Raw genomic sequence first — 23,738 nt, 5'->3', positions numbered from 1 at the left:
TCTTGAAGTTAGTGCAGGCTGAATCACTGAGGAGTTCTTCAAATTCACCTGGCTGTGATGAGGGCACAGGGGAATAGATCCAGAAAGGCATGAAACTGAAGCAGGACGTAGGTGGAATTTCAGTGATGAAGTCCAAAATTAACATCCTTCAATCCTACTCAGATACTAGCTGACTCTGGCAGTGCCTAAATTCACACAGTGCCTCACTGTTTGACTTTCACACTCTGTTACATGTCCTAATCTCTGCCTTGGCATACGTGGGGACCCACAGAGAAGCTTGAGGCTGACTCTGATCCTGGACCCCAGCCACGGCCAGACTCTCTCCAAACATCATATTCAGCCACTGCGTGCTCAGTAGTAGCCATGAGGGTTGTTCTTCCTACCCTGGCAGGTGGAAACACTCATCCAAATGTGGAGAACAGTGTTTAAGTTTCTCCTCAGAATAGAATCATAGAATAGTTGGGGTTGGAATGGACCTTTAATGGTCATCTAGTCCAACCCTCCCTGCAATAAGCAAGGATGCCTTCAACCAGATCTGGTTGCTCAGAGCCCCATCCAGCCTGACCTTGAATGTTTCCAGGTAGGGGGCATCCACCACCTCTCTGGGAAACCTGTGCCAGTGTTTCACCACCCTCATTGTAAAAAAACTCTTCCTTATATACAGTCTAAATCTCGCGTCTGTTAGTTTAAAACCGTTACCCCTTGTCCTATCACAACAGGTCCTGCTAAAAACGTTGTCCCCATCTTTCTTATAAGCCCCTTTAAGCACGGGAAGGCCGCTCTAAAGTCTCCCTGGAGCTTTCTCTTCTCCAGGCTGAACAACCCCAACTCTCTCAGCCTTTCCTCATAAGAGAGGTGTTCCAGCCCTCTTATAATTTTTGCGTAAACAAAGTACCTTTCCCTCCAAACCATTCTAGGACATCTCCTAAAAACTGACAGCAGTGGGCACCCACAGCTGCCACGTGACAAGTCTTGTCTTGGCTCAGTTTTATGTCTTGTTTGGAATACAAACTCTCTGTATTAATGAACATTCAATATCGTTGTCTTCAGAGTGCATGGGGAGGTACCAGAGCACTTAGGCAGTTGGAAACAATAGCATTGGCAAGATAATAGCATTTAATTTGTTGACAAACGGATTAATGAGTATGCCTAGAAGAGGAGGAATGTGTATTTTGTCATTCAAAAAAAGGCAGGAAAGTAGAATAAATATGCATCGTTAACAGGAATTCTTGGGAAATTTGGCTTGATAGGAAAGCTGCCATATGTGATAGTTGCCTGAATTATAGAAGGAAATAATTTTCTTTTAAGTATACTTCTAGGGAAATGCTTTATTTCAGGCTGACATAACTTTGTATTTTTTTTGCCTACTGTATAAAAGAAAAAATGTGGGATAAAGGAAAAGAAAAATAAAGTCACTAATGGGTTACATTACAGAAGGATCAAGAGCTCCAGTAGATGTTAGTAGCTTGATGGGAGAATTAGTCAGATTTGAATGTGTTCCCCTAAGTGGAGCAATACTTTCTTCTGACAGTAACTTCACTGAAATCAGTAGACCTCCCTGTGACATGAAGTGCTGTTTGGCACGGATGCAGAGCAGCCATAGTGGGATCTTTACTATAGAGAAGGTGGATCCGAAACACACTCGGCCTCGGTCAAACAGATCTTTTTGTTTCTGAACTCCATCCTGTTCTGAGAGTGGTATCATGAAAATAAACTGGCATTGTATGCTGCTGTTTAAAGAATGTCCATTTTGCATTCCCTGCAAACAACCGTTTACTTTTTTTTTTTCCTGTGGTTGTTTCTGGTAACAACAGCACATGTTTGACGTGGTCTGGAAGGCAGATCTGAGTCTTGAGTACACTAATCTATTAACAGATTTCATACAGCAGAGTGAATATTATCCTGCTGAAAATATTCCAAGTGCTCAGCACTAGACTCCTTGCCAGAGTAGCTAATTATTCAGAGTGTCACTTGTCAAAATGCCATCGCACCGCTAGGTAGAAATCCTCCCTTTGGGACTGCCCCCAAGCCCATTGGCTAGATTAGGTGGGAAAAACTGCCCTCTTTCCAAACATGAAGTCTACAAATGTTTCCTTTTGTTTCCTTCTGTTTTCCTCACTGGCCTGCATCCCACATCCTCAGGATGAAATATGACATATTGGGTATAAAGCAAATATATTCATTTTGCTTCTAGCTGGTCAAATATTCCTACGAATTTGTGGAAAGACACCTACTGCACTGGGCCTGGACTGAGTTCAAGGACGCACGTTATAATAAACTCAACATTATAATAAATTTAGTATTACACTCTGACAATTCTGAAGAGCTTTTCCTCCCAATGAATTCCTTAAGGAGGGCTTACTAGAGACAGGAATGCTAGAATGCACAGACAGGGATAAATTAGCACATAAAGACTAAATCAACAATAATTATTTTAAAAGTGAGAGGCCACCGATGAAAGAGGTAGGAAGATTTCCAACAAATAGGAGTGGAGTCTCACAGACCAGGGAGACAGAAGAAGGTAACCCCACTGTTATTTTTTGGAACCTGGAAAAATGACATCTCAAAAAATGGAGGGAAAGAAATATAGAAGAGAGGAAGGGGTGGTACCAGGAAGACAATAAAAGGAACTAGGATTAGAGAAAGAGACATAAGAAAGAGGGATGATTTTGAAAGCCTCAAACCACAATTTTGAATGCAGTGTAAGGTAAATTTTAAATCCTAGTACTAGGTTTTGCAGAGCCATAAGATTAAATACATGATACACTATTAGTGCCATCTTTCCAGGATAGACTGTCCCAATGATACGAATTAGAAGTTCAGAGAGAAATTTCCTTAGTGATATGGAATGAAACACCCTAGAAAAGAGTCAAAAAAAGACCTGACATTCTGGTCAAGATCTTGATCTGGGTGTTCTAAGAACAGGAAGATGAATGGGTTTTGCCTCAATTAATTTTTATGGTAATACAAAACCAAACACAGCCATAAAGGATAGAGTTTGAAGTGAAAGGAAAATAGCATTAAGGGCATGTATTAATAGAGACTGTCTATGTCCAATTCTCTATTTAGTCTCTATTTTAAGAGTCAAAAAAGAGAGAGGATAAATCTTTAGAAGCACACATACAGTGCTTTGGGATATTTCTTGATGAAATAACGTGTAGTTGAAATGAAGTTGATGGGTGATGGAAGGGTGTTGTTAAGCTTACAAAAAAATCATTGTGTTGAGCAAACATGAGGAGAGATACTTTTTGGGAGACAGAAAAGTTTCTGTTGTCAAAGCAATTAAGGGTGGAGTGGAGCTACAAATGGGCCAGAAAAGCAATATTATACAAAAACAAAACAGCAAGAGGGAACAAAATTGCAGGAGTTATGGACAGGAGGAAAAGGAAGTGGGAAAGGATAAAGCAAAGAAATGGAAAACACTTCAGAGAATGATTTCCATTCTGAGCTGCTGAAGCAGGTTGAGGGTGTAAGCAGGCAGCATTGCTTAGCAAGCCACAGTGGGGAGGGGTGGGCTTGGTGAAAGTGGCCAGATGCTGGGACGCCAGAGAAAGCAGGACACAAGGGGGTGGGATGGAGAACAAAAGGCAACCAAGGCAGATGGAGAAGGTGTAAAGATTGACCAGAGGGCAGGAAGATCTGTAATCACTACATGGCACTCCTCACAAACTAGGATAAAGTGTTATCTCTGCAGCTTTGCATTTCTTGGTTGTCAGGAAGTGAATGGAAACCCTCCAGCTGCTCAGGTTGTGGGTGGCTGCTCTGGTCCCAGGGATCTGCTGTCATGGATGAGCTGTGCTGGAGCACAGTTGCATGAAAGGAGCTTGGTTTAGCTTATCTGTGCTCCTGGTATTGAACTTTACTTGTATTTGCAGTGTGTTGTAGAGAGGGTGATGATATGGACAGTGTGGGCTGTGTATTGACATTGCTCTCCTGAGCCAGGACAAACAATTTCAGGCTTGGCACAGGAGTTTAAGAAATGTTTTTAAGAGAAGCTTGTTTCATCTCTGCACCAGTCACTGCTAATACCAAAAGGGTGTCATGCCAAGACTGGATTGTCTCATAATCCAACTAATCCCATTATGCCAAGCTTTGTGTGGTCCCTCGGTTTGCTAGCCATCTCAGAAATCACTGTACTTAAGTAGTAGTTGCTAACCTAGTAAGGCCTGAGCTGAACAAGGTGGTCTGACCCTTTAATGCACTGACATATTTTACTCTTCCTAAAGCATCTTAGCAGAAATATTTTTTTAATATTTTATAGTTTTTTGACAACATTTTATAGCCAATACCTGCATCTTCTTTCACCTCATCCAAATGCAGCTCCTCAGCAAACAAGGTCATATCCATTGTGGCTGCTCTTGTACTTTCTTGCTGCACCTCTTCTGAGGCAAGTGCCTGGCACACAGGAGCTGGAGGGTCACTCTGCGTTGCTCTCGTAGCATCGTCACCAGTGCAGGCTTTGCCTTCGGTATCTAAAACACCAAATCATTTAATCTTAACGAAACCATGAGCAGTGAAAGCTGAAACTCCCTGCTATCCTCTTGAGAAGAGTAAGTCTCAAAGCTGTTAGTGCTCAGCGGACTGAGATCTGCCTTTGAGCAGCACCTGATTCTAACAGTGCTGAGCATCTGTAATGCAAAACTGGTGGAGACCAGCCCATCTGGATACTAATATCCACCAGGTTTTCTCAACGGGGCATCCTTTTCTGCAGGCACCCAGCAGCTTGGTCAAATGGCCATTGTGCCTGTACAGGAAGGCCACTGTACTCTGGAAGCACCTGCTGTGTGGGAGGTGAGGACAACCATGGGAAAGAAGAGACCTGTCAGGAGGCAATTCCTTGCATGAGCAGAGCTCATGGTGCAGTGTGTGCACAGGTTGGTCTGATGTGTCTGAGTTGTGTCAGGCTCCGTGCATGACACGCTGCCATCCAGCTACCTCCACAGTAAAGCTGGAGCCTTACCGAAGCCAAGGCTGCAAATATTCCCTACCAAGCTGTAGGTTTTGAGTATAGTTTTAGTTACTCAGCTTTGAAATACATCTCCTGTCTCATTGAGCTGATCAGAAATTCAAATCCCTCTGCATGCAGACCTAGAAACTGCTCCCTTTGCTTACTCTGAAAGATTTTTGTGCCAGTGATCCCTGCAGCTGTACGCATCTTGATGACTGAAGCTTTTCTCGTATTCTCCTATTCAGGCAAGAGTCCTCAGAATACAAACTATCCTTTTACTTCACAACTAAGAGTCCTCAGAATACAAACTATCCTTTTACTTCACAACTATCTCAGAATTTCCAAGATGTACATCACTGTTGCAAACCAAAGAAAGCAATTAATTCCCACTCTAGCCAGCACTCCATGCTGATGGGCAATGCCTGCTGTCCACCCCTGACCTCTGAACCTGTATTTCTTAGCCCTAGACACTCCTTTCGGGAACCTCCTGACAGGGCTATGCTTTCCTGCAATGATATCACTACAAATTTCTTGAACATTGCTTTAAAATAGCTAATGTTCACAGCTACCCCTTTTTAATACTATTTGGACAATCTGCAGAGTAATTTATTGTGCTTTTGGGTAAGGATATCAGATTTTGGCCCAGAGATGCTGCGGAAGGGCTGCAGTATTTTTGTATGCTGAGCTCACTCAGTCTGCCTCATAATCACGTTTGGTGAAAAGTTACTGTTCTTAAAATAGCCCTTGCAGTAGCACAGTTGCTATGATACAGGGAAGGGGAGGGGGAAAAAGTTCATTGCCTACATTTCATCTCATTGTGAAGGCAGCCTATACATAATCATCGGTGTATTACAGCTACCTGCATTATTTGACAGGCAGCCCTTATCTCTCAGTGCTGTAAGTACAGCTACATCTGATCAGTTTTGTTCTCAGAATGGGAAGAAATATCGGGGGAAGCTCCCTAAATGCTTTCAAGGTAACTCGGCTTTGCACGCTTCTCACATCTTTTGGAAAAGCAAGCTGCTGACAGCTGTGCCACAATGAAGCTGCAGTCAAAGACATGAGTTCCGTCAGATCCCGTCCGATGGGAAGTGTGAGGACTAATGAAGCAATGACAAGCAGAAGACAGTCCTATTGAAGAATTTCTGTTGAGGAGCATCTGAGACTCACAACAGTGATGTTCCTGATCAGAAGTGATCAGCTTGTGCTTAGATCAAAGTGGGTGTGCTGCTTTGATTGGCAGTGGGTCCCAACACTGTATTTTAGAAATTGGCCGGGGACAAGAGAAGGCACAGACTGTAGCTTGTCTGGTAAGGAAAGCAGCAGAGTCTTGCAAAGTAATTAGAAGTAGAGCAAGAATTTTATTGGGAATGAATCCCACTGTATGCCAGACCTCGCACCCTGAAACCTCTTACAGAGTGCAAGTTGGTTCCCTAGCGTGAAGCTGTATTTCAGGCTAAGGACTTTTCAAGGGGCAGGTTGGCATTTGCCCCATGCAGGCAGAGCTGGAGAGGAGAGAAGGACAGACGGGGCTCAGGCTGTGCAACTGCGCAGTGTGTCTGGGCAGCTGGGCTTTGGGGTTTTGTGAGGAGAAAGGGTGACATAACCTGTTAGGATGACTCATCACCAAAGCAAGGACGGTGCAGTTTCTCCCTGGGCTGCTCACAGATTGATGCAGATTCTGTGCTAGCTTTGTGGTTTGCTCTGAGGCAAACAGTCGAGTTCAAAATGCTGCTTGACAGACCTTGTGCTACAACACTGGAGTGAGACACAGCTATTGTAAATGCATGACGCAGAGGTTTCTCAGACTACATCTTCATCCCAGTTTGGGCTGTTTATGAAAGTGAGCAGGAATCAGGTCTCTGGAAACGGAGTAGAACCTGATGAAACAGAGGGCTTTTCAGATTTTCTGTAGTATTTTAGCATAGTATTGCTGCTTTGACAATTGCAACTTACAGCATAAACGAGGACTTAGCCTTGAAACTGCTGCCACTTCAGCTCAGTCCAAGTAGGGCACTAATCATTTACTGAGAATTATTTGGGTCAATTTTTTATCCCAGTTAATAAGCTGCTTCTACTAATAATATAATAAAATAACCCTGGAGATTCACAACACTCTGTAAAGAAAAATAACTTGCAGGTGGCTGCAATGTCCTTCAACTGACTGTTAGCCATTCTTTCCTTTCTGGGCAGCAGCGAGGCACTGAAAATTTGTTTGATGTTTATAGCAACTTTATGCAACTTTATTGCAGACAGGTAGGCAGTCTGTTTGCAGCTGCCTTTTTAAAAGCACAGCTTGTCATCGCTCCTCACTGGACTATATGTATTTATTTAAACTATTTTAATTTTATTAAAATGATCTTGCAACTTAGCATCATCTGTTTTCCTCCAACCAGTTCTTTATGCATGCAAGAGGTTTATGGATTCATTATTATTATTATTATCTTTTAATGTGCTCTACAGAAGTTTTATTTTACTGTTCTTTTGCAAAGCTCTAGATGTGCATGTCTTCAAATTCATGGATTATGGGGAATGTTCATACTCCTAGCAGAAATGGGGTGTATTTTTCTATCCAATAGTGCTAATATGCCAATAGGGCAACTAATTATGTAGAATTATGAGAGACAGAGTTCAATGGATGGGAATTAAAAATGAGCTTTCTAAAAACTTCCATTTTAGAATAAGCTGATGGTTTGATAGATAATTTCTTTAGCTTGAACATAAAACTCGTATTAAAGTATGTCTAGCAAGAAAAAAAAAATCTGTTTAAAATGCTCTTTTTCTGACTCTTCTAGTTGCTCAGTTACACTCCAGCATAGCATCACTGAGTATTGTCCCGCAGGCTATTTATAGGCATGGCATTTGTTTTATACAAAGAAACTCAATTATTAGTTTCAAAGAACATAATTTCTATCTATCAGACTGGTCAAACTCAAAAGGATAGTCTTTCTTCATGACAGTACTTTCTGCTATAAAGTTTTTAAAGTAAAGATGAATTTGGGATTTTTATCTCTGTTTAGGTGGAAATGGCAATTGGGATGTTGTCCACAACATTGGGAGCTCACTTGATCTCGCAGAATAGTCACCCAGATCTCTGTCTCCCTTGAGCATGTGTCAGGGCTTTGGAGCAGGGGTATACAGAACCACAGTCCTTTGTGCATGTTTCTGACACTTTATCATCTTTCATTCAGTGACTTCTGCTGAACCTGGTTTGTACTTAGGAAAGCTTTAAAATGACACTACCAAATGCTTCGCTTCTCCATATGAATCAAAAACAGGCAGAATGTTAATATGTTTTGTCACAAACTTGGTTTACTGGAAAAACATCTGAAAACATCAGATTACTATCATTTTATGAGGTTTGGATTCATGGGTTGTACATGTTAGCTGAATGCATCTGTGTGTTGAAGTTTATACCAGCTTTAGCTGACTTTTTTGGCAGTAGGATTTAGCTAGCTTTAGAGCAATTGCCTAAAACATACATACTAGCTCAGACTGCACTATGTATAAATCCGAAGATGGAGTTGCATTCAAGATGGTAAAACATCAAAAATTAAACTGCGTGGATTGATTGCAGCAGGGAGGAATTTGAAGACAGACATGCTTAATTCAGATACTGAATTTTCCTCTGTGTTTGGATTGAAGGTTTTCCTTGTTATTCATTTGATTGTTAGGTTTCTTTTTGCAATTATGTGTTTCCTATTGTCCTGAAAAAGACTCTGATAAAAAAAGATGAAGAGTTTTTACTTACCTTGTTCCATCATCTCCAGAAGGCCTTTCTTAATGAGTTCATCGCGACCTTGTCGTGCTGTCATCTTCTTCTCCAGCACTGCACAAAGTAGCAGCATAACACAGCCCCAGTTAACAACAGAGTATTCATATAAGGCAGTGAGAAAGATGCAATGTGGAAATTCTCTCTAGTCTCAACTACTGTGTGCTTGGAAACAACTGCAAGGATTTTTGGGGGAAAGCATGGACTGGTCAGCCTGTTGTGCCTTTTCCTTTATTAAAAGAGCTGTAAAATCACCCACATGCAGAGAGCTGAGATTTATGATCTAACCTACTGTCTGTTCCCACTGAGTACAGAGTAATGGGGATATTAGAGCCTTCATGCTGTTTAATACGGCACATTGGACCTGTCTCAGGAAGCAATATCCTTTACTATGACACTCCACAGGTTATCGGGGCAAGTGGAGGGAATTGCACTATCCAACCTTAGGAAAAGGCAAGTTTGTCTCCTTAGTGATCTCCTGGGACATCCCTGGAGACTAGTGAGTGTGCAGTGCTGCGTGCTTGGTTCCTTCACCGCAGACACAGCTGCTTGAGGGAAGTTATTTTACGTGCTGTAGCTCCCTCCTGTCACTTTTCATAATGTTACTGTGACCTATATAATCTTCACCCCAAATAAAAGAGGTGATGATACTTGGGGCTATAAATGTAGCCTATTTTGGAGAAGGGACAGCCCATGAAAAGCATTCTGCGTTGAGGCTTGTGCTTCGCTTTCGTATTTTGACCTATTCTTCTAAATGTACTGTGTTATATTATATAGGAAGTCAGCCTGTAGGGTCTCTTTCTATCCTTAAACTTTATTAATCTGTAACATGCTGAAATCTCTGAATTAGGTTTAGATCAGGTCACTATTAACATTTCCTGTGTAAGCAAATTTTGCCCAAGCTAAACTTTGCTCTGTGTTCCATCTCTCTCTTGTTCTCATCCTACCTGCAGATGTCTGCTTTAGCTTCTCATTTTTCTTTTTCCGCCACTTCCATGGTTTGAAGATCCTGCCCAGTGTTGCCAGTTTGCTGTTCCTCCTCACTGGCGGAGTTCGAATCCCTGAGACCAAGTAGTCAGAACGCATTGCAGGAGACTGCTCCATCTCATCTGAGAGGGGAGGAGAGGAAAGCCAGCTGTTAGACAAAAAGCTTCAGCATAGACTTAAAAAGGGAAGGCAAATAGAGGCTAACAAGCATTCAGTCTAGTCACTGAGATAACCAGTGCAAGACTTTGAAAGAAAGTCTCTCCATTGCTGGAGCCGGCGGCCAGGGTGAGGGACGCCAGCCGGAGGCATTCAACCTCACTCTGCCAGCCTGGTGCTTCCTAGGAGCTGCTCTCCTGACTCTGGTCTTGCACAGTACCTGTTTGGATGCCAAATATTTCAGTATCTCCACTGCTGCTGTCCCTCAAAAATTAATCAGGGCTATTAGACCTGTGGAGAGGGGAATGTGCTGAATTTGTACACCTTATGCTTTATTCTGCCACTTTCCTGCCTTTGTCCATGCCTGGTACTCACCAAGGTAATGGTGTTACTCTCCCTCCCAAGAGCTGTGTGTAACTGCATTACAGCCTTCTGAAACGTGGAGAGCTGAGAGCTCCCAATAGCTTTAATAGGAGGAGGAGAAATTTAACACATCTGTAAATCAGACCCATGCAGCCTCCAGTTAATCACATAAATGTAATGTTCATTTAGAAAAATGTAGACCTTCACGAAATCCTAAGAGGAAGTGTGAGAAAGCTCAGGTCCCTTCTGAATTCCCAGCTTCCAGTTCAGTTCTCAGGCCACAGGATATTGCTGCCTTTTAAATGAACTCTTTTCGTATAAGCTAACACAGAACACACTGACTTGTGTGAGCTAATGCAATCTTTTATGTAAGAATAGTTTTTTTGGTATGTGCTATGTAAGTAAAATCCTAGAACTATTGTGCAAATTTATTCCTTGAGGAAGCTAAAGGGAAAATTCTTTCTGTTTTGTCCAGCCAAGCCACAGGAATTCAGAGATAATGCTTCAGCTGGAAAAGCAATTTAGGTATTTTTAAAGTTTTGTCTTGAAAATATACTGTAAATTTGCTTATAGACAAGTCTTGCACAAAGCAATACATACTGACTATTCACAGTTGTGTGCTAGCCAGTACCATGAATGAAAGTAGCACAGTTTCATAAATGGGATTATTGATGGCTTTACTGCGCTTTGTATTTGAGCACCAATACAGCAATTGTTAAAAGAGAAGCTGCCATCAGTCATCAGACATGTTACATGAATAAAAACTGAATGACAATTTGTATTTTTTTTCAACAGTTATGATGTAAATAAGCAATGTGGAGCTATGAGCATATGCACATTTTCAAGTAATTTCTCTCTGGAACAACAACGTTTATCATAAATTGCTTCATGACTGCAAGATAAAAACTGTACAGCATCTTCTAGGCTTTGTTTTTAAGTTAACAGGATGAAAATGCTTAAATCACAGCATGGAGGTGGGGATTTCCAAGTAAACAGGAAACAATTTTTGGGAGATTATTAAACACAGCAGGGGCATGAACACATTACTCCTCTTCCATTTAATTTTGAAAATACTGGTAATAGAGATGAATCATTCAGTAGAGACAAACTAAAAACTTGGCCATGTGAACTACCAGAACAGAGAAAAAGCTGTAACAATTCCCATCCCCCAATTGTGCATGTGCAGTGAATTTCTCTTTCTGTGTACTGAATTTAGAGCATCTTTTGTCTCATTCCACAGAGTTTATCTTGGAGTTTAATTTAGAAGAGATTTTAAAAATATGTAAAAGTATATTTTTGCCTTTGGAAGAATGCTTTCTAACCAAGGTGATATTTATGATTTACAGCTTGGAGTTCAATATTGAGAGCAGAAACTAGCAATGAGCCTAGCGCAGAAGGAGGGCAGTAGCCTACAGACCACAGCTGGAGTGCCAAGATATCATGCTCCTTTCCTAATTGTGTATTCAAAAATGAGAAGTATCGCAGAAATAAGCTTTGAAGAAGTAGAGCTGCTCTTGATTATAGAGATGGCAATGAGACTGGAAAATGGCAGAGTAGATCTGCTATTAATTTGCTATTATGATTACTTTAAAGCTGTAATAGAAGCCTCAGAAAATAGCATTTGGCCATTTCTTGTGACATCCCTTGAGTGGGAATGGAAATGTTCACACGATTAGCTCATCTTAAAAGAGCTGTAGATCAGACTGTAAATCAGACCCTTGTCCCTGGAAGGTACAGTGGAATAGGACAGCTTCAGCTCAGCCATCCCTGATCCTTGCTTGTGAGACTGCACTGCTGCTCAAACGCTTCCTACCATCCCAAGAATTTCTCAAGCATGTAAGTGAAGATTAAATAAGAAGCTGATTTAAAGCAGTACCTTGGCAAGTTTCTGATCCTACTGCATTTCGTTCAGGATGTAGGTGTCTGCAAAGTGGTTTAGGCATCATCCACATGTTTTGTTTAATACTCCAGTAGCATGAGATCATTTTACCTTTTTCACCAGATAGCAGGGGATGTAGACAGAACCAGGAAGTCATTCAAACCCAAACCTGTGTGTGTTTACCAATGTTTATTATCCCAGATATTCCCCTAAGAAAGAAAACGGGAAGATACTGCAAAGGCACTGAGAATTCCCTAAGTACTTTATAGTCATCAGTGCTTCTGTAGTTTCTACCAGCCCTGTCAACTGGGTTTCTTCCATCCGCTTCTGCTCTCTTGGTTGTGGAAATGTAACGATTTTATGCCTTAGACTTTGGTTACAGATGAAATACAGATAGAAATCAAATGGCAAAGAAGGAATAGTAGCTAAAACAAATGTTCCAGTGGAGGTTTTCGTGGGCTTTTAAACTTTATTAATGCTTCTCATATGGTACAGACAGTTCTTAAGCAAATGGTTTTATCACCTGGTACATTCTCACCATATGCAGTTCCTACACTCAGCGTTCTGAGGGATGGACACAAATAAAAATAGACAGACACACAGTAAGACAGATGTCCTGAAGTCATAAATAACAAGGAAACGGTCTCACTGGCAATAAGAATCACAAGAAAGCCCTTGGAGCTCCTCATTTCCAGTCAGTTCATTTTTTTTCTCGGTTGTGGGTTGGCTGCTTGGGAGATAAGCAGTTGACAGCACAAAAAGCAGTTCCCACGTACAGCAATGAATACTGAAGGAGAAGGCGCACCTAAATATCAGCCAGTTCCTGCAGCCAACAAGCTGCCAAGACTTGCCAACCCTCCAACCACTCTGTGAAATATTCAGCACATTTTTAAAATCTGCAGTCAATATTTTAATTATGCTAACTGTTCTGTGGAATAATGCGGTTATTTCTCCCAGAGCCTGATAGCCTGGGGCCAGGCCATGCAATTACATAGAGGATGTCTACAAAATATAAACAGCCAACAGCCAAATCAAGGCTGTCCAAATCAGCAGGGAGAAATGAACAACAGCTTAAGTAGCTGCGTAATGTAGGAGAATGAGGGACAGTTGTTACATAGGGTCAGGCAAGCACAAGCTTAACCCACAGCACAGCAGCCTAACCCTACCCAACAAAGACAGGCCAGGCTCTGCTTGGCCGTCACTGGTGAGACAGACCAGTTGGTCCCACTCTGTCCCACAAGGAGACACTTGTCAGCCCTGTGGGCCCAGAGGATTTTGCTCAGACTGAAGCTTGTTGGCTCTTTACATCAAAATTACTTTCAAGTCCCTGCTGTACCCTATTGAGGGCAAAGCCTGCTGTGCTGGAGCTCCAGATCCAAAACAAATTCCTCATACATCACACAGTTGTCATCTGCTCTGTGTCTGTCAAAGGAATGGAAATGAAGGTGGCTGTGCCCCTGCTGGTGATGCTAGGCAAGTGCTTACAGTGCTAGCTGGGGAAGTTTCCAGAGCTCCTAACAGTGGTCAAGAGTGTGAATGGTTTCATGGCTGAGACACCCCAAATCAGATGAGGGGAGAGGTTCTGAGCTGATGGGTATTGCTCTGCAGTACTGCTCTGGGCTGCAGAATAAACCAGAGAAGAAGGAACAAAACATGATATTCATTACATTTAGCTGCGGGGTCTGACCTCTCAGAAATTCTGAGCATCTGCAGCTTCTGTTTACTGCACCTGCAGCAGTTGTAGTACTCAGTGTTTCTGAAAAATGCCCCATTGCTTTCTTCTTTAAAATGTTGTGGTGATATAGACTACTCTTCCTGTTAGTCCCTTCTCTATATGAATTGTGCATGGATCGTGCAGTTTTTCTGCATATTGAAGCTCTCCCATTTACAGATGCCAAGTCCTAACTCTATCCCACCCAGCCTCCCACAGAAGTGGGGCAGGTTTGCTGGGAGTACTGTGAAGTTTGTTTCCTGGATGTGTGATGGAAGAGTGCCCTATGTCTGCACATAGCCTTCATTTGAACAGGAGATGGGTTTGGTGCTCAGACAATCAAGTCTGGGTGATAAGTGTGAAACTGAGCATTGGGTTCATTCAGTTGGGTGTGTCTTCTTGGGTTTTTCATGGTGAGCCAAAGAGTCTGTAGCGTCATGCCTGGGTTGCTGATTATAGCAACTGCAGGCTGCGCTCTGCAGGGTGATGCAGGGCAGCTGGGAGCATCAGGAATGCAGAGCCGAGTGATACTGACCTTGCCATGGAGAGAGGCTGTAAGAGACACGGGATGCCCTCTTGTGAATACGCAAATTGCAGCAAGAAGTTTATAGGAAGATGAAGAATGCTGAATTCTAATGTGCTGGGAATTCTGGTGACTTAAATTCATGATAATGGAAGTTGTGCCTTGATAAATCCACTGTGTACACTGCTAGGAGAAGGACCACTGAAAAATCTGCAACCTGCAGGCAGTTTAAAAATAACACAGCAGACAAGAGCTGCAGGCAAATTTGTAAGGCAGGCGTGCTCTGTTTTCTGATGAATTGGTTTGTAATGCAGCTCTGCATGTTCTCCCCTTTATTGTCATTACATCTGTCTTTGCAACTCAGGTACAGAGTTAAAAAATGAAAAAAGCTTCCCTTTGGTCCACGCCAGAGGGTAGACAGTGAGTGGAATCAAAATGACCTTTTTCGCTTTTGGGATAGAGGTGGCTTTACCACTACTAACTTTCCGTGCTGCTGAGAATTACTGTCTACCTCTGAAAAGGATGTTAAGGAGGATGTCACAGGGAGAGCTGAGCTTTTAAAGGATTCATGTCTGCTACTGGTCAGTCCCGAATCATGCGAGCCAGGCATTTGTGAGGTTAGCCAAGAAACAGCACTTCTCTACAATGGGTGCTCTGTAGAGAGGATGCTTTTTATTGAGTGAGAGAAACCTTCAGGGGAAAGTAGGCAGAAAGGTTGTCTTGATTTTAGAGTAAGGACTATATTGAGCTTTGTGAAAGAGAATTAGAAGCAGAAGCAAACCCCTTTTTTGTTAGTTTAGCATCCTAAAAGAGGAAACACTGATCACAATGACTGAATCTGCAGCATAGGGGTAAACTGTTTGTGTCTAGGAGCCTTTGAACACTTCTGTTATGTTCCAGAATTCAAACTGAAGAGCTTTTTTATTGCACTAGTTAGATGTTTCCTGGGATGGAGCTCTTCCTTGTTCTAAAAATGTTTTCTGTCACCTGCATTTCTGCAGACATGCTCTCTTTCTTGACTGTCTTTGAAAGAAAACTGCAGTGTAATGTTCCAGTTTGAAGTTTCCATTTCAGTTTTTTGAACATATAGTATTTTGATTTTTCCAATTTTGAATGACTGTAAGAAATTAGAAATTGAAATTAGAAATGAGAAAAAAGCTTTTGATGAACCTGAAATTTATTTAATTTGTGAAGGATCTTGTATTTGAAGCTGTGAATGTTTCAATATTGTTTTGGGTTGGTTTGGAAAAATTTACACAGAATCCTTTGTAAAACAGAAAACCTAGTTCCTAACAGTTTAGTAATTTAGAAAAGGCAAGAAGGGGTACTACCTGTAGTACATTACTGAATGTAATCATAAGCTTATTTTGGATGCACAGCTGCTGATGTGACACAGATTGTTGCTCTGACACATCATATTTGTTACACCAGAAAAATACTGAAACAAAGTGGGGTAAAATACAGCATTGAGGTGCAAATTCAGGCATTTACCTATCGAAAATTTTATGTTTTGCATGGTCAGCAGTCTAGGTGAAAATGGCTTGAATTCTTATCTCTCTGTTCTCAAAATTGTAATCCTTTGTGTTCATGATTTCCCACTTTGGATTTCATCTCACCCAATACTTTAATCCCATAAGGAAGCAGATGGGTAGTGGGCCAGGTTCATCCACATGATAACTATGTCATTCATCGAACTACCTTGGGGGGAAAATCTGGCACAGTAAATTTGTCCAGACTTCAGACTCATGGAGATATATGAAGGCAGGGTGAAAATACTAAGATAAATGGCAGAATGACAAAGGGGAATAGGGTCCTTTATTTGCACCATACTCAAACCAGCTCCAGGTTCAGCTTCCACTCAGTATATGCTGTTCTTGGGCTGTATCACCTTTGTTTTAGCCAGGTGGTATGAATCTTGATCAGGTTTTTATACTTCCCTGCATGAAAATGCAAGTTACTGTGCTTTCCTTTCTACCTTTGGTGTGGTCTCCAGAGTCTGAGCTTCCATTTTCACTTCATACTCAAATGTTTGCCGTGTATCCTTGTTCTATAATTTCCACTGCTCTTTAATATATAAAATTATGATTTAACATTTTTCTTTACTTGAAGGAGGAAAAAAAACCCCAAAACATAACTTGTGGGTGGTAGGAGGGGGCTGTGCTTGCCAGGAAAGTTTATTTCCATTCTGTCATGCTGAGACTCCCTTCAAAGTATTTGGATTTTAAAACCAGCTTTAGCTGAAATGAATGGGAAACAGATTATACTTATCAAAGGAAAGAAAGCAGGGAAGTAGCAACTCCAGCTAAATCTCTGAGATAAAAATACACTTTATATGCTTCAGATTTGTGATTTCTTCCAGAAAATGTTCCTTCGGGAAGTTGACATATCGCCTAACAGCATTACTGCCACATGAGCCAAGGTGCGAAGAAATTAATCGGGAACCTTTCATGCTTTTGGATCATTGTGTCAAGTCCCAATAGCACTTCCTGTGATTTATAATGCACAGTGTCACATTAGCAATTCATTAACAAAGTAAGTTTTTCAGTGTTTGCGTAAAGGAACCCACAACATGCTTTACCTGGATAAGGAAGAACTAAATAGCAGTAAGAAAACGTGACTAATGAAGGATTGCTGTATAATCACAGCTAATTCAGTTGTCCGAGCCTGTAAAATATCTTCTTTAGAGAGGAGAAACTTGACGTTTGCATGCCTCTCACCCAGCGAGAGCTTGCTCGGGCAGCCAGCAGAGCAGCATCTCTGGAGATTCACAAAAAATCTGTTCAAATCAATTCAAATGAGCACTGCCTCTGCAGAGGGCCAAGAGTCAGACTGTGCACCAAGCCTTGTCCATCCTGCATCTGCGAAGGGTTTTGTACCACACGCATGTTACAAATTCCCAGGACTGGGCAGTTTCCCCACGCCTCTTGGAGAGATGCTGTTCTGCAGGACAGAGGGAGGCCAAGCCCAGGAAGGACAGGAATGGCTTGAATTAGGCTTTCCATGCACTTGTAGTAGTAAAGCTGTTGTCTGCACTGCAGGACCAGTGTTTCATCACCTGCAGTTGTTTAATTAGCTGCAGCCTTGCTGCAAACCTGTTGAAAGGATGTTTTTTATAGCTTCCTCAGGGAGTCTGCAGACTGAAACACACCCTATGCTGTCTCCAAGAGGCACCTTCAAATCCATTTCACTGCAGCTTATCCCTGATAGCAGCTACATTTAGAGGGCCATGTAACACCCAGGGAAGTCATCAGTGTAAGAACACCACAGTTGCTAACAGGGAACTATGCGTTGCTTTTTTTCTGGCATTCATGCCCTAGAAATTACCTGTTTAGAGTTTCTGCTGTTTGTGGGAGTCTGTGTCTGTCAGACATACAATCAGCTCTGACTTTTTACCCATGCCCAACTAACATATTAGAGAAATAATCAAATCCTCATGTCCTAGGCACTTTTATGCCCTTGTAATTTAATGCATTATTTCCTTCTTCCCTCAAATGCACCACAGCTCTCTGTTGGTGCTTTGTCACTATTCAATGCCACTACTGCAGATAGAAAACATTCTTTCTGCTTTGTGAAATGCAAAAACATCTGACTTCTGTGGGGTTTTTTTTCCCTTATCACTCCTGCTGCTTTGCACTTTCACTTTCCTTACAGCCATTGGCAACAAATACACATTAGTCAACAGTCTCTGGTGCATACTCCAGGCCTGCTATACAGAATAGGACAGAGGTTTGGAAGAAGAAATACTTAGACAACAAAAATATTACATAAGCCAGAACAGCTATAGAGAAAGATAGATAGAAAACAGGTACAGTGACTGAATTCAATGTTTGTCTAAAGGTTATGCATCCAGTTTGGGTCCTTGTAAAGTTGTTATAAAGCTGCCAGTGATTTCTACATTTGTTTGGTATATAAATTGTGATGAAACCCTTCTTAGAAGGTCATATCACCTGAATGAATGGTTAAATACTTTCTAGAGATGGCTTGGTCTGCTACATATAACATTCTGTAAATGTGAGACACATGTAGGAAATACTTTGAGGGGAGCATTGTTTTTAAAGATCCATTTATTCCACTGCCTACTGATATTTTCCAAAGAATCAATTATACTAAATAGTCCACGGTCTTCAAAAGACAACAACATACCACAAACCTTCTGTTGTCCCCTGCATTCTTGAAGACTCACATACTTGCATACACACAGAGCAGAAGATTCACACACGTGCATACACACAGAGCAGAAAGTCAGACAGTACAAAGTCCCCATGGGCAATGGCACTTCTCACCTAAATCTTATGTTAAAGTCAACATTATCTGCTCCTAACCATGGCACTATCTCAAGGCTCAGATAAGGGCTTTAAAGGACTGATCTAGCAAAACCCTAACATGCTTAACTGTAGAGATGTGACTGTCTTCAAAAATTAATGAGTTTCTGGGAGGTCCATACTCTAAAAATTTAGATTCTGCCTCCAAACTGATGGGCTCTGGTTAACAATCTTTAAAGTTCTAGTAGAGTAATATGCCTTCTAAAATGAAATTCTTTACTGGTCAAGGGCCAAGAGAAATAATTGCTCATCAAATTTACTGTAGTGATTATCACTGTTCGTCTGAAACAAGACCACAATCTATTCCTAATGGGAATGGCAGGATCTTCAGTGCAAGGAATGGGCATGGAAATTACTCAAAATACATAAAACTGTCTTCCCTGCAGCTCTTGGAATGACTCCATTCCAGGTTGTTTTCTTCTTGCATTACAGGACCTAAGAAAAATAAACTACTGAGTTGTAATCCTTGCCCTGTGTAAGAAACAGAAGAATAGAGAGACAATGTCCCACATGGCAACAACAAAATGAGAATTTGGCAGGAGAACGGCTATCTCTGTCCATTAACGCTCCAGGTCACCCAGCAGCCAAGCAGGGAGAACAACTCTGAAAACAACTGTTATTCCTTTTGCTAATGTAATACATTGGCTGTGTCTACATTAGCAAGTGGGTCTGTGAAAAGCTGGTGCTGAGGACTCAACATCTTCTGTCATGCATTTGTTAAGTACTGTGATCTTGCGACTCTTAACTTCACAGAGAGCAAGCTCTTTCATTGCAAAGGGAAAAGGAAACAAGATTCTTCTTTAAAACAAAAATGTCAACCAAGCTAAACAACCATCCTTCCAAAAATGAAATAAGAATTCCCGTATTTTCTTTCCAGAGGAAGGATAAAGATCATTATTTCTCTTGGTAAATTATGAGATTGGGAGGCCCCTAAACACACATGCAAATTCCTATGAGTTGTTGGTACCCAAAGTCACTAACTTTCATCAAGACTTTGGCTCTTAAATTTTTGGTAAAGTAAAAATTTCCTTGTATTGTGATTAGCCCATATTACAGCTTATCTGAAATGTCCATATACTACTTTTTTCTGTTACATATCCCTATGTCCAGAATGGCATATACCTTCCTAGAGCCCTTCAGCAAACCATTTTAGCATCAATGGAATTGCTATGCGTAAATTAACAAAATAGATATAATGACAATTTCAAACTTGCTTAGAATGATGCTATGGTTGTGACAGAAAAAGCAAATTTACTCTAATGCACAGATGGATGAGTTTCTATTAGCTTGTTGTTTTCTAAGGTTTATAGTGCACTGAATTTAGTGGAGAAAGGGCTTTGCATTTAACTGGAGTTCTACTGATTTTAATTGGAGTGAGTCTTTATGCCTTTCAATGCAAGAAATGAGTTCTATATTATTTTTTGACTTCATAAAACATTCTCTCCACACAAACTACACAATTGTTGCTAAAAACATGTCACAAAAGGCATCATAATAATTTCTTGAAATGGTTACATTTGAAAGAAGGTGAGAGAAATGTCTTAAATACAATGTGACTTTTTTGATATTTTAAAAGTCTACTAGCAGCATTTGCGTTTACATGTCTATAGCAGCATTGGTGACGGTTTCCCACATCTGCCTTTAAGTGCCTGGAAGGTTTCCATAAGGGTCCCCGTGTGGCTAAAGTGTCAGGCGTTGTCCTGCTCACCCTAGATCAGCCTGCAGATGAAACAGGAGAGGCTGTAGCAACTCTGAGTTGCGCAAGATTTTCCTACTAACAAATTTCCCCATGGCTTTGTCAAGGCAACTTAGTGGTTGGGGCCACCACGGTGGACGTGGAGCAGCTTAAATCTGCCTTGGTATAACAAACCCGCTCTCTACTGTGTTTCACATACATACAGAATTTGCTGATCAAAATCTTGTTCTGCACATTTATCTGAACAGGCAAGATTGCCTCAGTTCTACATTTACAGACTTAATTTATAATGTAATGGTGTAAAAAAAAAATCAATTCATGACATTCTACGATACTGAAAAGTATTTAGGGAGCACATGATTACACATCTGTTCTGCTAGCCAGTACTTCTGAAAAAAAAAAACAAACAAAAAATAACTACCATTTACAAAATTAAAAGCATTTCAGGAGGCTCTGTCTTTGTACAGACAAGTTTTGTTAATTTTACTGGCAACAGGTTTTAAGTTCACATGTTTTTTTAAGACTAACAGTCCCAGGTAGTTCTTTGGTCTCCAGCTCGTGATTTTCATTTGGGTCTCATTTTTGAAAGGAAATTATCTAATGAATATTTTTCTAACATTTTCCTTTCATCAGCAAGAATAATTGGACTTTTTCTTCTTATTTCCTTATCTCTCTTTTTTTTATTTTTATTTTATTATTTTTTTATGCAGAAGTGATAACCAGATCTGTGACAAAACTTTCATTTTAAAGCCACCATATTATATGAACTGAATTTCTATTTCAATGCATGAGGTTTTTATTAAACAAGTAAATAACAGTCTTGTTTGTTCCAACCATGTCCTGGGCCTGTTTTTAAAAGTCTCACAAAGCCCAAATAGCATGGAAGGAAAAACAGCATGGAATATTTTTACCCTGTCTGACCTAAATTTACGTATTTTTTAGTTCTTCCAAGAGAAAGAGAAGTGGAATAACTACTCCCTCTTCTCAGTTTCTTTTCAGCTTTCATATTTAAACTGTTTTCTCAGCTGCTTGTATGAGTCATGGAGAGCTGGAAACAAGAGACACACCACCAGCCCCCCCAATACTGTAACAACTGCTTCTTCATGAGGGACCCTATGTGTGTTTTGGGGTATACCACTAAAAAGCCACAGAAATCTCCTGAAAGCTTCTTTGTGCCAGAAACCTACATGGGAACTAATAGAGGAAGTGAGAATATCTTAGCTGCAAAAAATGATTACTTATGAGTGTAATGAAAATGAAAATAGATAAGGATTTCCGTATCACTCTGTCTTGAAATTAATGCCATTGTTCTTCAGCATTTGCAGAGATTTCAGACTGCTGTTGACTTTGTGGATTGTTTTGTGTAATGATGGTATTGAATTTCACTGGTCTAGGCATAATTTGGATTTCATCCTGTGATGTTCCAAGAAACTCTGAAATCCACAGGCTTTGATGAGAACTGGGAGGGTCTTCAGTGCTTGCCACACTGATCCACGCTATTCCAGGCTAACATGTTCATCATTGCCTGTTCCTTTCTATATAGTGTAGGTTATATCCAGACTAAATCTCTCTTTGTAGCTACTTATAATATTATATTTGGAAACAACAGGGGATGCTCGTGGCAGAAAACCATTCTTCATTCTGAAATCCCATAACTTTGTTTAGAATAATCCAGATCCCTCATACTTTGGCTCATGTCGAGACTGAGCAGAGCATATCAAACCAGGTCAGGGATCGGATCTTGCACAGTAAGAGAGGAAAAAGAAAGGCTGACCTACTGAAGCATATGCCAAATTCATTGGCAGGTCGAATGGATTTATATAACAAACATAACAGTAAAAAAATGTTGTGAAACATATTAACAGAGGATATTGGTATTAAATATGCATGTCAGCTTTATTGCATTTATAGGCATGTACTATTATGCCTTATACGGCCCTGTTTCAGTCATGTTAGTCTGAGCTTATTTGCCTCTAATACAGCACTTCAATCCTCAATTCCTGAACATAAGGTCAGACAAGGGATTTGTCACACTGAAATTACATCTCCCCATCAGAGACTATTCCCTTTCTCACTGGGCTAACCTTCTTCGTCTCTATACATATTCTGCTTTTATGCCCAAAAGCTATCGTTTCACTGTTCGTACAGATCTGACTACTTATCCAGCAGGCAGCCTTCTCTTCCTGTTCATCACACTTTACTGATCCTCTGGACAATAACAGTCTGACTTTAATCAAGATTATACAGGAAAAGCCTTTCTTCTCAGAGAAAGCTTTTAGACATTACAAGTGTTCAGTATTGGTTTACCACATTGGGTAATGAAGCAGAGCTAAAAATACCATGTGTTCCTTTGACATTGCCCATTCATTACAATAAATGACCGAAATTTCTGTGACTGCAGAACAAAATATGTTTTATGTTTTCGCTTTTAAGTGAAGCTGTGTATAAAGCTCTTTGCCACTTGGAATATCCTCGTAGTGTTTTACATAAAAGGATAACAATGTTTGTTTGGAAAAGGCAGAGAAGCCTGCGGCTTGTTTTCCTCTGATTTTCTTAAATGAATGAGGAGAGATCTTAGAATGCGAGATCACGGAAGTGTAACTGGCCAGATTTTCCCCATTATGAGAAAATACAGTGAGGAAATTTGTTGAGACTGCCCTTCAGAACATCACCTCTTATTGGCAATTCACTGTGCCGGATAAGCAGAAGTCCTCTCAATCATCTTCAAGCCTCCCATGCAATCTGTGTAAGTCTGTTTCAACAACAGAGATGAGAGAGATTATCAAAGCTTGAGAAAGAACTGACACATAGGACCAGATTGTTTGAAGATGTTTATTTTAAGCCATTTCACATAGTCTCATTTACTATTTTTGTTTTTTGAACTCAGAGAAAGAGAGAGAATTTTTTTTTCTCCAGTAATTAAAACTCTGAAGGCGGAACACTCTTGTCTGCACAATGAAAGAACTTACAATATTTTAAAAAGTATTTTAAAAAACCCATAAAAAACTCAACTAATTTCTTCCTTTCAAGTGTTGAAATGATCTAATGCTATTAACAGAAGATTCTTTCCTCTGGAAAATTTATTCTTCTATTTAAAGCTACCGGGGAAAAGCTTGAAAGAACAAAAAATTGTGATTCAGACATCTGGCCGTCGGTATAGCCTTGGGATGATGAGTGCAGATAGCTGCTCTAAAATAAATACATTTATTTGGAAATAAGGCAGAATAATCAATAAGACATCCTTTCTCCACACAGTTGCATGCAGTGGCTGCACATTTGCTAGAAGCCCACCCAGCTTGTCTCTTAGTGCTGAAGGAAGCAAATTTGAGGCTACTGGATTGACAGCACTGAAAACCACAGATTTTTCTTCAGGCACAGCTA

The 23,738-nt window shown here is 40.7% G+C and overlaps 1 protein-coding gene across 3 annotated transcripts in view; it reads right to left on the bottom strand.

Annotated features, from left to right (window-relative positions):
- PHACTR3 (phosphatase and actin regulator 3) overlaps nt 1-23,738 on the bottom strand; it is a 118,948-nt gene that overhangs the window by 48,488 nt on the left and 46,722 nt on the right. For all 3 annotated transcript variants that reach the window (XM_075438327.1, XM_075438328.1, XM_075438329.1), the window contains exons 2-4: nt 9,668-9,829; nt 8,700-8,777; nt 4,290-4,472 (exon numbers count right to left, since the gene is read on the bottom strand). In XM_075438327.1, coding sequence (XP_075294442.1) covers nt 4,290-4,472; nt 8,700-8,777; nt 9,668-9,829 — 423 coding nt within the window. The remainder of the gene's footprint in view (nt 1-4,289; nt 4,473-8,699; nt 8,778-9,667; nt 9,830-23,738) is intronic.

This window comes from Opisthocomus hoazin, chromosome 18, assembly GCF_030867145.1.
Source record: "Opisthocomus hoazin isolate bOpiHoa1 chromosome 18, bOpiHoa1.hap1, whole genome shotgun sequence".
NCBI lineage: Eukaryota > Metazoa > Chordata > Aves > Opisthocomiformes > Opisthocomidae > Opisthocomus > Opisthocomus hoazin.
The sequence above is the reverse complement of the archived record's forward strand: the minus strand, read 5'-3'. Positions and strand labels throughout refer to the sequence as shown.